The sequence below is a fragment of the Loxodonta africana genome, chromosome 16, assembly GCF_030014295.1.
Source record: "Loxodonta africana isolate mLoxAfr1 chromosome 16, mLoxAfr1.hap2, whole genome shotgun sequence".
NCBI lineage: Eukaryota > Metazoa > Chordata > Mammalia > Proboscidea > Elephantidae > Loxodonta > Loxodonta africana.
Window position 1 is genome coordinate 10,027,384 of NC_087357.1, and position 13,370 is coordinate 10,040,753.

The 13,370-nt window shown below is 44.2% G+C and overlaps 1 protein-coding gene across 5 annotated transcripts in view; it reads left to right on the forward strand.

Moving 5' to 3' along the window:
• UROS (uroporphyrinogen III synthase) overlaps positions 1-13,370 on the forward strand; it is a 29,612-nt gene that overhangs the window by 2,963 nt on the left and 13,279 nt on the right. For all 5 annotated transcript variants that reach the window (XM_010599232.3, XM_064269196.1, XM_064269197.1 and 2 more), the window contains exons 2-5: positions 5,270-5,358; positions 5,561-5,644; positions 7,471-7,567; positions 10,502-10,576. In XM_010599232.3, coding sequence (XP_010597534.1) covers positions 5,296-5,358; positions 5,561-5,644; positions 7,471-7,567; positions 10,502-10,576 — 319 coding nt within the window. In that variant the 5' untranslated portion in view covers positions 5,270-5,295. The remainder of the gene's footprint in view (positions 1-5,269; positions 5,359-5,560; positions 5,645-7,470; positions 7,568-10,501; positions 10,577-13,370) is intronic.

Here is a 13,370-nt window from a genome sequence, read left to right on the forward strand (position 1 = left end):
ACTGCCTCAGCCTTCATCTTTAGCTCAGAGAAGCAGAGAGGTGGTTAGGAAAATGAACCTGGGCTTCAGACCTGGATTCAGATCCCAGCTCTGCTACTTTCTATACTGTGTGACCTTTGCCAAGTTATGCAAACCTCTCAGAGCCTTGGTTTCCTCCGGTGTAAAATGAGGATGATACTTACCTCACAGTTTTAAGTGAGAATGAGACCTTGCATGTGAAGTGTTTGGCCCAGTAAACACCAACAGAGTAAGTGCTCGCTATAGTGATAGCTGCTGTCACTGTTGATCATCAGGCTGTGTCAGGTTAGAAAGTGTGGGTTTGAGGCCTGACTTCTTCTTACCAGTGAAGTGGCCTTAAGTCAATTCCCTGGTTTTCAGAGAAAAGGCGGTCGTTTTCCCTGGTTCAGAGATGCTGGGGAGGTTGAAAGCATTCAGAGTGGACAGGTATTTCCTGAGCCTCTCCTATGGGGAGGAAAGTCCCTCAGAAAAACCAGCGGTCCAGAGTCCCCAGCCCATTTCACAAATGCAGAATTGAGGCCCAGAGAAGAGAAGCCCAGACCAGAACCCTGGCCCCCTAGTGCAAGTACTTTTCCATTCCACCCAGCCAACGTAGGCTGCCACAGGGCCTACTCAGCTGAGAGGATCAAAACTTTAGGGATGTCTGTAAACCCATCGCTGGTACACAGGTGGGCCGGCACACTTTGGTGCAGAAAAGGGCATTTTCAAATACGGTATGTCCGAAATGAATCTTTTGATTTCCCCTCCCTCGTTCTTGTCCATCTCATGCTACATGTGACCGTATTTCCAGTTGTCCTGGTGATAAACCTTAGAATCATCCTTGGCTTCTCTTTCTCTCCCCTGCATGCTATTGGCTCCACCTTCAAAATAGATCCAAATGCTCTCACTGCTCCCACTTCAGCTAGTCTAAGCTGCCGTCATTCCTCACAGACTGTTGTAATAGCCTCCTGTTTCCAGGCCTTTCTGCCTTCAGTCTCTTCTCCAAATGGCGGTGAAGTGGTCCTGTTACAGTATAAGTCAGAGCCTGTCAGGCCTCTGCTCACAGTCCCATGGCATTGCATCTCATTTAGAATAAATGACAAAGTCCTTATCCTGGCCCAAGAGGCTGGCACCCAGCTTCCTCTCCAGCCAATCCAGCCCCACCAGCTGGCCACCATGCTGTTTCTCACACTTGCCAAGCACAGTCTGGGTGCAGGTGAGCTGCCCCCAGATTTCTTGGACAGGACTAAGGCTCTCCATCCCATCACGCAGTACGATCTGATGCTGGGAGCACCCTGAGCTGTTAGGAATGCAGCAACGCCATGATTTATTGTCCAAACTGAGCTCCTTTTGAGTGAAAGTGCATGGGGATATAAATTGGGGCTGTCCTGGGGAAACTGGGGTATGTGGTCACCCCACCTGTAAGGATAAACAGTCTGATAACAGTCTCCCCACCATCCCCCTTCCCGCCCTAGGCTAGAAGGGAGCAATAGTAAGGTCCCTCCCAGAGTTATGCTGGGACACACTAAACCAAAAAAACCAAACCCAGTGCCTTCGAGTGGATTCCAACTCGTAGCGACCCTATAGTATAGAGGGGAAATAAATAAGGAAAGGCAATTAAGATTAAACCCCAAAGCTAAACTCCCTAATTGAATAAAGGAGTAATGGTAAGTACTACCTCAAATGGAGGATTGTCACCTGCCAGGAAAGACCACGTTGTTTCTTCCTCTGCGAAGTCTTTGGATGGAGAAACTGGCCTGAGCTGGTGGGAGAGAACAGAGACCCCCAGCTCTGGGTTCTTGGAGCAGCTCTGCCTTGGACTTCCTGTGTGATGGGCTCAGGCAGGTTTCTTCCTCAAACCTCTCTCCTCTCAGCCTCCATTTCCCAAATGAAGGAGGATTGGCTGTGCCGAGAACACACACCCCAAAGTGCTCTTTCTTAGGAGACAGCAGTCCCGTGGACGGCTCCAAAACTCAGTTCCCCTTCTATGAGTGCTGGTGCACACATGTGTTGGGATTCTACCTTCTGGGTTGACTATGTTTTTTTCCTCTGTGGGTCTAAGATCAAAGACCACGTGGGTAAGAAGTAGCAATGAAGAGCCTTCTTATTTCTCTGAACCGTTGACTGGCACGTTTTAGAGATGGTGGGAATGTAGGTTTCTTGAGCAATGAAAGACTTACTCTGCACTGAGCTCTGGAAATGCTTTCCATTCCTGCCCTTGGTCTCGCCATGTTGCAATAATGCCGCCATCCACCTCCCACCCCCTGGTGGTGCAAACGGTGAAGCACTTGGCTGCTAACTGGAAGGTTGGCGGTTCAGACCCACCCAGAGGCTCCATGGGAAGAAGACCTAGGGATCTACTTAAAGATTACCACCAAGAAAACCCTGTGGGACAGTTCTCTGTCACCTGGGTCGCTATAACTTGAAATCAACTCAATGGCATATGACAGCAACCTACCACTGCCATGACTGTAGACAGAAGACAGGGATTCCAGGCAGGGAAGTAGCTCGTCATTCATAAGGCAGTGGCCAATGCTGTCCACTTGCTTGGATTAGAATTGCCTAGGCCTCGACTGTGCCATAGCCGGTCCCTCTCCCTGGTTGTTATGTCCATTGCTAAGGCCCAGTGCCTGTCTGGTCCTGGGCCTTTGGTGCTGCAAGACTTCTGTCTCCTTCCCACTTTGAGGAGGTGTCTAGAGACCTTTCTCTGAACTCCTTGGCTTCGGCCCTGGTCTGAATGTGCTCCATAGTTCAGCCAACTGTACTTGTCAATCATGGAAGAAAAAAATCAATTCTGAAAACATTTTAGACTTTTTAACATTTAAATCACTAAGAAAAAAGTCAGGTGTGGTGTGCCTACCCCTGGGTTTCTTTCTCAGTGAAGCTGGTAGCCAGGGCTGCAGCACCACAGTGGCTTCTCTGACTGTACACTGGAGATGCTCTGAGCAATGGCAGAGAGGGATAAGGATGGTGATTGGATTTTTCTTTTTTAAGTCCTGTCGAACATCTCATGAAATCTCTTAACAGTTATTATCCTGAAACCCAAGCTTCACATTAGCATCAGTTTTATTACCTGAGAGAACCGTAGATGAGAGCCCAGAAGAAACATTTGCTGTTTGCAGTGGGTAGATGGGTTTTGCGTTCACGCGTTTGCATTATTACACTAGGTGCTTTGTGCTACAGCAGTGCTTTATAGCTTCCTACCTCCGTTTTTCTATACACGTTTGTGTGCCAAATCCACGAGAGGCGGCATAGCACAGGAGTTAAGAGCAGGCTGCCCGGGGTGTGAATCCCGCTTTGCTGCGTGTCCGCTCTGAAACTCTGGTTGAGATCTACCCTCTACACGCCTCAGTTTCCTCATCCATAAAATGGAATAAACCCCACAGATTTAATGCATACAAAGCTCTTAGAACAGTGCCTGACAGCAGCGAGTGCTCAGTGTTAGCTGTTACTGGCGCTGTGGTAAAGACCTTGGCTGCTAACAAAAAGGTCAGCAGTTCGAATCCACCAGCTGCTCCTTGGAAACCCTATGGGGCCATTCTACTCTGTCCTATAGAGTCTCTGTGAGTCAGAATTGACTTAACAGCAACGGGTTTGTTGTTGTTGTTTTTTGGTGGGTGGTACGAACGGTTAACATGCTCGGCTGTTAACTAAAAGGTTGGAGACTGGAATCCACCCAGAGGCACCTCAGAAGAAAGGCCTGGCAGTCAGCTTCTGAAAGGAGCACAGCTCTGCTCTGACACTAGGGTTGCCATGAGTCAGAGTTGGCCCAATAGCAGTTGGTTTTTTTATAGCCTAGCTGGAGTCAACTTGATACATAAAACTGACCATCACAGAGGGGTAGGTTCATCATTTCTATGTGAGACATATTTTGATTAACTTCAGAAATTGCTAGAAAAGTTATTGCCCATTTCCCTAAACCTCCAATTTCTCTAGCTAACAGCCTGACAGCAGCAATGATTAGAACTTGATTTCATGATCATTATTTGCTCACCCAGGTTTGGTTGCTTAGATACAAATTTTGAGCCAATTTTCCTAAGGTGTCTCATAGATATTATAATATTCCAGAAATATATTCACAGTAACTTATAAATAATGGCTCTCAGAGTCAATAGATTTTTCTTCCAAACAATATTCTCCATTTGACTGTCATCACTCCTGTAATATTTATGAAGCAACTCATGGTGAGCCTATTGCCACCTCTGGGATGGTAATCTGCTTCAGGCAGAGTTTTTCCTGCAGTTCTTCGCCAGCGTTTATTCGGAGGCCCTTGTGGCCATAATGCACTTCTCCCTTCCACCACCACGTACGGTGTGACAAACAACATAGCCATTGCAAAAAATTTTTTGGATAATATAGAAAGAGATAAATAAGAAAATTCTAACCTACCACCCAGAAATAATTACTGTGAATATTTTGGTGTATTTTCTTTCATATATATATATATAAAGCCTGTAAGGTTTTATACAGTTTATGTTTAAGATTTATATAATTCTGAATTCTGCCTTTTTTCCACTTAACATTATTTTGTGATCACTTTTCCATGTAATTGAATTATTTATGAGTATTTCAATGATTTCGTAACTGTGCCATGATTTATTTCACCATTCTCCCATTGCTGGACATTTACACTGTTTCCAGTAATTCCCAATTATAAATAACACCAACATGAACATCTTTATGTTCATCTTTGCTCACCTTTCTGAGTATTGCCTTGATGCTCATTCTTAGAAGTGAAATTACAGGGAAAAAGGGTATGAACTATATAAAGTGTTTGATACATATTGATATTGTTTCCAGATTCTTGGAAAATTTGTGAAAGATCATCTCATGCTATTTGACAACACTTACGAAACATCCTTTGACAAGTAGAAGAGTCAATATAATTTCTTCCTAAAGGGTTTATGTGCTACGTAGCACATTTATCTTGAAATGGAAATAACTGTTCATTTACCTCCTTAATACATAAGATACCCATTTCTCCATTTGTTTCTGATAGAACCCAGAACTTGCATCACGTCTCTTCTAAGAGCCATAAATGTTTGGGGTCCGATATGGGGTGTAACTAATGAGTTTATGTGCCTTTCCAAGTGTTATCACATCCCGACATGCTTGCCCTGGCCTTATCAGTGACAGAAGTCATCGCGTGGGAGGTATCACCACCCTGCCAGCAATTGATTACCTCCTTCGCAGGCATGCTGCGGTCTGCTTCCAGCATTGCTTAGGAAGGGTCTCCTGAATCTAATTAAGACCCTCTTCCCCTGTGTCACAGTGCCCGGTGAGGACTGCCAGATAGTAATGAAGGTTCTTTTACTGAAAGACCCTAAAGAGGATGACTGTGGCCAGGACCCTTATATCAGGGTAAGTGACCTGCGACTCGTAGTGCCATGCAGCTTGAGCTTAACTGCCTTCTTTCTCCTCACTTATGACTTCAGGAGGGTTGGGAGTAAGTGCCAGAATTCAGAGAAATGTCACAGAATAAGTTGTTGATGGAATCCCGTGACCCTTTCCTTATCTTCACAGCAGGCCTGGCCAACCCAGAACTGTATCCTTTCATTTGCAGGAATTAGGACTATATGGACTTGAAGCCACTCTGATCCCTGTTTTATCATTCGAGTTTTTGTCTCTCCCCAGCTTCTCTGAGAAGGTAAGGCCCAGCGCTGTGTCAGTGTTTGCTTTTCATAGAATCTTTGCCAGCCCAAGTTGGGGGACCTATTTTTTACTCCGCCATTTTCCCACCAAACTTTAACACAGGGGAAGCGCAGCCTTCCCCAGCTCCAGGACACTGCTGCTATCAGGGTTCTCTGGGAGGCCTCTGTGTCTACTCCTCCAAAAAGCCCCCCACTGACTGGGAGAGGCAGGGTCTGTAAGGAGGCCCAGGTAACGCTGATTTCCTGCACTGCTCCCAGCAGCTTCCCAACCTGCTCATGTTCATCCTCTCTTTTAACCCACCCCCACAAACCAAACTGCAAAGCAGGCCAGACAGGTATTATTCTTCCCATTTCAGAGATGGGGTAATTAAGACCCAGGCTGGCTACTTGGCCACGGACTTGAGCCCAGGACTTCTCTCCACCACTTCAGTTCTGCTGCCCCGTGTAGGGTGACAGACGTTGCAGGAGTCGTGCCCAGTTAAAGGTGACCGAAGGTCCTAGTAAAGCTCCAGCCCAGCTGCTGCCTTCAGGGCATCTCGCTGGGACCCCTTTCTAGACGAGGTGGCCGAGAGTCCATGGTGATTTCCTGGGACAGGAGTGCCCAGCCCTGCTTGCGGGGCTCTGGGGCTCTGCACCTCCTTAGAAGGCCTTGCTGTTTTTCCCTTTTAGTTTGGACTGGATATTGGACTATTCATTCAATAGTTTCCTCCACAAACAATGAGTGGGCATCTATAATGCTCCTGTGATGAGGCACCAGCTCTGCAGGCTTCAGGAACTATGTAAGAGGGGTCCACATTGGTATGGAATCTTTCTCCATTAGCAGCTGTAAAAACGGAAAAAAGAGCTCATGATTTGGGGTCATTTCTAGGTCCTAGAGGTCCTCAAACACAGGGCGTCCACAGAAGCCTCTCCCTGGTTCTTGGCCAGTGTGCCACGGAGCAGGTTCTGAATGTGCTCTGGAAGGCTTATGCCAGGCAGAGAGTAAGAGCAGGGCAGGGATCACAGAGGCACATATCTCCGCTCTGTCCTGCCACTCACCATGGACCAGTTCCTTCCCATCTACGAGCCTCTGGTTCTTAATCTGTGAGATGAGCATAACCTACCCATATCACAGGGTAGTTTCACAGTGAGGTAATGTGTATAAAACAGCCCAGTGCCTGGCTCAGGATAAATGTTCAGTAAATTATGTCTCGTTATTATCTTTGAGGAAACCCTGGTGGTATAGTGGTTAAGTGCTACGGCTGCTAACCAAAAGGTTGGCAGCTCTAATCTAGCAGGCACTCCGCGGAAACCCTGTGAGACAGTTCTACTCTGTCCTGTAGGGTCGCTGTGAGTCAGAATTGACTCACTCCAGAATAGATACCATCCTGTGAATGTTCCAGTTTCATTACAAGTGGTGGTCAAGTCTACTCTTCTATCTGTACCCAACCCCAGCCCCAGGCTGAGTTGCACTTGTCACCCTGTCTGTTTCCCCCCAGGCTGTGAGCTCATTGAGGGAAAGGCTGATGTCTAATTAATTTGCCTACATTTCCAAAAAAACCTAGAGTAGTTTCAGGCTCATAGTAAGTATGCAATAAGTGTTGAGTGGATGGGGGGATGGGTGGATGAGTGGGTGGGCGAGTAGGTGAATGTATGAATGGATGGGTAGGTGGATGGATGGATGGACAGATGGGTAGATGAGTGGGTGGATGGCCAGATGGATGAATGGATGGATGGGTGGGTGGGTAGATTAGTGGATGGATGGCTAGATGGAATTAGCTTCCTACTTCCTTTGGAATTTAACCATCACGTGAAATGCCTTTATTGCTTTTTTGGTGTGCAGCTGTCTCATCCTGAAGGTTACGGAGGACTCATTTTTACCAGTCCCCGAGCAGTAGAAGCAGTGGAATTGTGTTTGGAGAAGGACAGTAAAACTGAAGGTGAGGATGGGTCTGCTGTGAATTCCATTGGCCTGTTACTTACTCTTCCCTCTCCCCCTGGGGATACCAGATTCCAGAAATGGTAGCACTTCACGTTTGAAATACACCGTGACTGTTAGCTCAAAAAATGTTTAAGTACCGAGTTACTTCGTGTTTGGGTGACCTTTGGAGGGAGCGTAATTTGGTTTTTCTTCTATAAGACAGTTTCTTAATGTCCAACACAGAACATCAGGGCTACATGCTGACCTCTGATGGAAGTGAGCACTTAGTGGAGCTGTGCCACAGCTGCTTCCTCGGGAACAGGAGATACAGCTCCCTCCTGAACTCCCAGGCTGATGTCTGTCATCCAGCCTTAAATGTTTACCTGCTGGGCGTGCACATCTCCCCTCAGAATAGATTGGGTGTCAGTCTTCTCTGAAGATAGGGTAAGTGCCATGTTTCTTGAAGGGACGATGAGCAAATCCAACCATATATGAGACATGGGCAGTGCCATGGCAGGCCTTTTATGATGTGGTTTTCTCTTTGACCTTCTTCCTGCCTCCCTCCTTCTCCATCAAACAGTGTGAACACAGCACTGCCCATTAACGGAACCCAGGACTTCACTCTGGACAACAGCCTTCTCAGTCTGTTTGAATGAGCAGCTTTGTAGCTAGCATTCATTGAGCCCCTATTGTATACTGACTCAACGACAGCTGGTGATGGGGGTGGTGCATATTTAATTAGGTTTTCACTATAGCTTAAAAAATTGCCTTCTTGGTGATTTCAAGTACACCTTCACCACTTGTTGAAGAAAAAGTTCGATGCTTTTCTTAGGGGTGAAGATCCATGCCGTGAAATCAGCGTGACAACTCAGAACCAGACACGCTGTTATCTTCATATTTCACATTTCATAGGTAGTCTGTCTTGGAGGTGCTTCAGAATGCTTTGTGTTACCATTTTATTGTTTTCTTTTATATGGCTTTGAGGGTAAAGATGATGAGAAAGAACACACCCCACGAGTGTCCACCATGACTTTGCATATAGTGCTTTACAATTTACAAAGCGCTTTCCCACATACCTTCTTCTGTGGATTCTCATAACAACTCTGTAAAGTAGGAAGGACAGACATACCAAACCCAAAACCAAACTCATTGCCACTGAGTCAATTCTGGGTCATAGCGACCGTATAAGACCTAGTAGAATTGCTCCATATTGTTTCCAAGGAGCGGCTGGTGGATTCAAACTGCCGACCTTTTGGTTAGCAGCCAAGCTCTTAACCACTGCACCATCAGGACTCCAGAACAGGCACAGGTGACTTCATCAGGTGTTTCCTGATGAAGAAGCAGACGAGGTGGGTTAACTGTCTTGCCCAGGAACCTACCACGAGTTAAGGGGCAGAGCCGGCCCTGACACCACCCTGGATTCAATCCAGACTCCCTCAATCGTTGTTCTGCTGCAAGGCTGGGAAATGATGTGTTCACATTGTTATGGATAATTTTTAAATAAAAAATACTATTTGCATTTGTGTGGTAGAAAAGAAGGTGAAACTTAATCTTTGGTTACTCTTTAAAAGGGAATTTCCCATAGGCGTGAAAAGCGGAGAGTAGCTCTATTGAATCTAAGGAAAAGTTATACTCATAATCAGATTTTAGGAAAGAAGAACTATTGTTTCTCTGTATTATAAAAATGTATTGAGCATCCAGTGGCCTTATGATATATTCTTACAATCCATTTTCTCTTTGTATTCCTTTAATGCATGTTGTTGTTGTTAGGTGCTGTCGAGTTGGTTCCAACTCATAGCAACAACACGAGGAAACACTGCCCGGTCCTACACCATGCTCACAGTCGTTGTTACGCATGAGCCCATTTTGCAGCTGCTTTGTCAGTCCATCTCTTTGAGGGTCTTCCTCTTTTTCGCTGACCCTCTACTTTACCAAGCATGATGTCCTTCTCCAGGGGCCTGTCTCTCCCGATAACATGTTCAGTGTATGTGAGACGAAGTCTTGCCATCCTTGCCTCCAAGGAGCATTCTGGCTGTCCTTCTTCCGAGACAGATGTGTTTGTTCTGGCAGTTCATGGTATATTCAATATCCTTCAGCAACACCACAATTCAAAGGAATCAGCTCTTCTTCAGTCTTATTCATTGTCCAGCTTTCACATGCAGATGAGGCAAATGAAAATATTGTGGCTTAGGTCAGGTGCTCCTTAGTCCTCAGAGTGACGTCTTTGCTTTTTAACACTGTAAAGATGTCTTTTGTAGCACGTTTGCCCAATGCAGTGTGTTGTTTGATTTCTTGACAGCTGTTGCCGTGGGTGTTTATTGTGGATCCAAGTAAAATGAAATCCTTGACAACTTCAGTCTTTTCTCCGTTTATCATGATGTTGCTTAATGGTCTTTAATGTATATTTAAAGATTTTTTATTTTTAATCATAAAATGATGATGTTCTCTTGGAAATATGAATCTGAAACTTATTATCTCTACTTTGACCCTAATGAACCCCTGAGCTCTCTCATCTGAGATTGTAGTTTATGGACTTTCAGATCTATTTCCCAAATAAACCCAATTATATTGCTTTATTAGATATTTAATTAGCTTTTTATTATTTTTTAATAATCATTGACTTTTTCTTTAAAAGTCTAGAGCTTTTTTATTTTAATGTCACCATGCAAATTACTCTGCAAGTTACGTTTGTTTGCTAGTATGCATTAAAAATACTTGGAGTGCCACCTTTGGAAACCAGTTAATACTTCAAGCAGGCACGCCGACACATTACCCGAGGTGATTTTTTTAAAAAGTTCGCCTACCGAATATATGTTAGTTTGAGATGCTAGTCTTTATGTTTGGTTATTAATAGTTCTCTTGCTTGCAAGTTTCTCAGGATAAACATTGGGTAGCATCCAAATGGTGACTTTGGTATTTGCAACTCACGTACATACGATTTCATGTTTTACAGCTTGGGAAAAGTCTCTGAAAGAAAAATGGAATGCTAAGCCAGTGTACGTGGTTGGAAGTGCCACCGCTTCTCTAGGTAAGCAGTTACAGTTCAAGGAGAATACTAAAAAATGACTTTGCCTTATTTGTTTGTTTGAAAAAGGAAAATGTACACTTCAATTCCTTTTACAACTATGATAGTTTTGCCTATTAAATTTGCTGAAAGTAATTAATTAAATATGTAATACTGTCCGTAAGGGTGTGGTGAAAGAAATATACTCAAATATTGTTAAACAGCATCAAAAATGGGTTTAAATCTTCTGAGAAACACTTGGTCGGTATGCCGTTCAAAGCTCTATTAAGGTGTTTGTACCCTTTGGCCCACTAATGCCTTTACTGGGAATCTATCCAAAGGTAGTAATCCTAGATGGGAGAAATGAAATGGCTTTTGTGTGATAACATATATCGTAGCATTAGGTACAACTGTGAAAAACGGAAGCCCCGCCTAACTGTCTAGTAACAGCGGAGTAGTTACATATAGTAAGTGTCCTCCCCAAGGAGTGTTCTTTTCCTCTGCCCCATCTGTGATCTTAGGGCTGAATTGTTCATGAAGGGAAGGGGATGGGGAAGGCTATGTCATCTTTTAAAATGAAGATTTTGAAGGATTTTTATAATGTAAGAAAATATAAGGTAATGTTAAGAATATATATATATATGTGTAGATCTATGGTGCAATATTAACTCAATTAAAAAATACAGGCACTGTAATAGATAGATGCTTCCTTCTCCCAAAATAGCCTAAAAGGAAAATCACCTAATATTAAAAGTAGTTCTCTCCAGGTGATGATATTATAGGTGGTTTTTATAATTTTCTTAACGTTTTCTACATTTTACCAAATAGCCTTGAATTTATGTATTGTTTTTAAAGCATAAAATTTAAACAGTGACTCATTAAAAATTAGCATTAAAACATTTTAAATACTTAAAACAATGCTTAGCCATCATGAAGACCATAAATCCACGTGTAGCTTTGTTTCAGAACTGTTTAATTTGTCTACATGAGTTTAAAAATATCGGGGGAAGGTACAGTCTCAGTGAAAATAGATTAAGAATTAAAAGCACATTTTCCAGAGAACAAAATCAGATTGGAGAAGAAACCAGCTGGGAGTTGCTAGCTAATTAACAGAGGAAGCACAGCTCTTCTGTGTAGCAGGACTTCTACCACCAAGCTCAGCACATTAGTGGTTTGGTTGCCATGGGAACCACCTCCACTCCCCCGCATTCCCCCAGAAATTAAGTTAAGAATTTTCTTATACTTTCTTTTACTATTTTTGTTTTCTAAATGAGAAGAGGAAAGAAAATCATGCAGGCAATTTCTGATTTATATACCAAAAATTTCACTGTTGAATAGACAGCATATTTGTGAATTTTTGTACTTTGATTTTATATTCCAAGTCCAGCCCTTCACACATTAGCTGATGAGCAGACGCTTTTCACCGTCACTTGGACTTGGGTTTGATTTCAGCAGCATCTTTGTGCATTTTGCTCTGACCCTTCTGTAAAGTGAGAAACTAGAAAACAGAAGGGGTGGCAGTGATGAGAAGTCCATGCCTCTGAGACCCAGAGCAGATGGCCTCAAATTGGCCCCTGTTTATTCACTTGTGAAGGAAAAGGCATATTCTAAATGCTGGAAACTTATCATCAAAGGGGAAATAGTATCCCCTTTATCATCAAGGATTTTGTAAATTTCTTATTTGTAATTTTAAATTTCCTTTGAGTTTTCCTTTATTTCTTCTTGCAGTGCAGTGAATTACTTAATATGACCCTTCTAAGCCATAGTCTTTGTAACTCCCACCAAATGACTGGGTGGGACTATGCAGATGAGGTGCTCGTGGCCCACCAAGGGGATTCGATAACTTGCTAATAATGTAAATGAGGTGCACAGTACCCTTGTGGGGGTGGTACCATGCAAATAAGGTATGTGACACCCTAATGAGAGGATTGGTCAGTTTTGTTATCCTGCTAGGCTTAGAGGGAGAGAGAGAGAGAAAGAGGAGCTGTAACACAGAAGACAGAGGGAAGCAGCAGAACCAGGACCAAAACCAAAACCAAAACCAAACCTGCTGCCGTCGAGTCGATTCCGACTCATAGCGACCCTATAGGGCAGAGTAGAACTGCCCCATAGAGTTTCCAAGGAGCGCCTGGTGGATTTGAACTGCTGACCTTTTGGTTAGCAGCCATAGCACTTAACCACTATGCCACCACGGTTTCCAGAACCAGGACAGAGAGGGAGAACTGTAACACTGGAGAAGGCAAAAAGCAGGAGCAGAGAAACGGCAGCAGCAGAGGCAGGAGATCGACAGGAGATGGTGCAGTGGGCCTCCCGGCCCACAGAGCAAGAAAGCTGAGCAGCTTCAGGCAAGAGGCTTGCTGGTGGAGTGGGGTGCCTCTGGGCACTTACCAGCAGAGCTAAAAGAGCTTTTTAACACTTGCCACAGTAGGGCAGAGACTGAAGGCCAGAGAGGCAAGCTTAGGGGCACAGCTGAGAATAGGCTGTCCTGATTGAAGAACTGTATCCTGAGTGTTTCTGAACCTGAACAATAACCTGTTACTTCCCTAATAAACCTCATAACTGCAAGTATGGTCTGTGAGTTCTGTGTTGCCACTGCAATGAATCAACAAACCCAGCAGAGAAGCAGAGAATGCCATGGAAGGGATGGTTGGTGTCAGAATTGGTAAATCAGCCTTTGGCTGTTGATCTTGATTCTCCTTTCCCCTTGTGAAGTTATAGGAGGTCAGATGCCTCCATCACTCCATTTTACTTTATCTTTTTTTGAAACCACATCCTGGCCTAGCATGGAAGTCAACCACCCCACTCTTCAGTTGGCCTT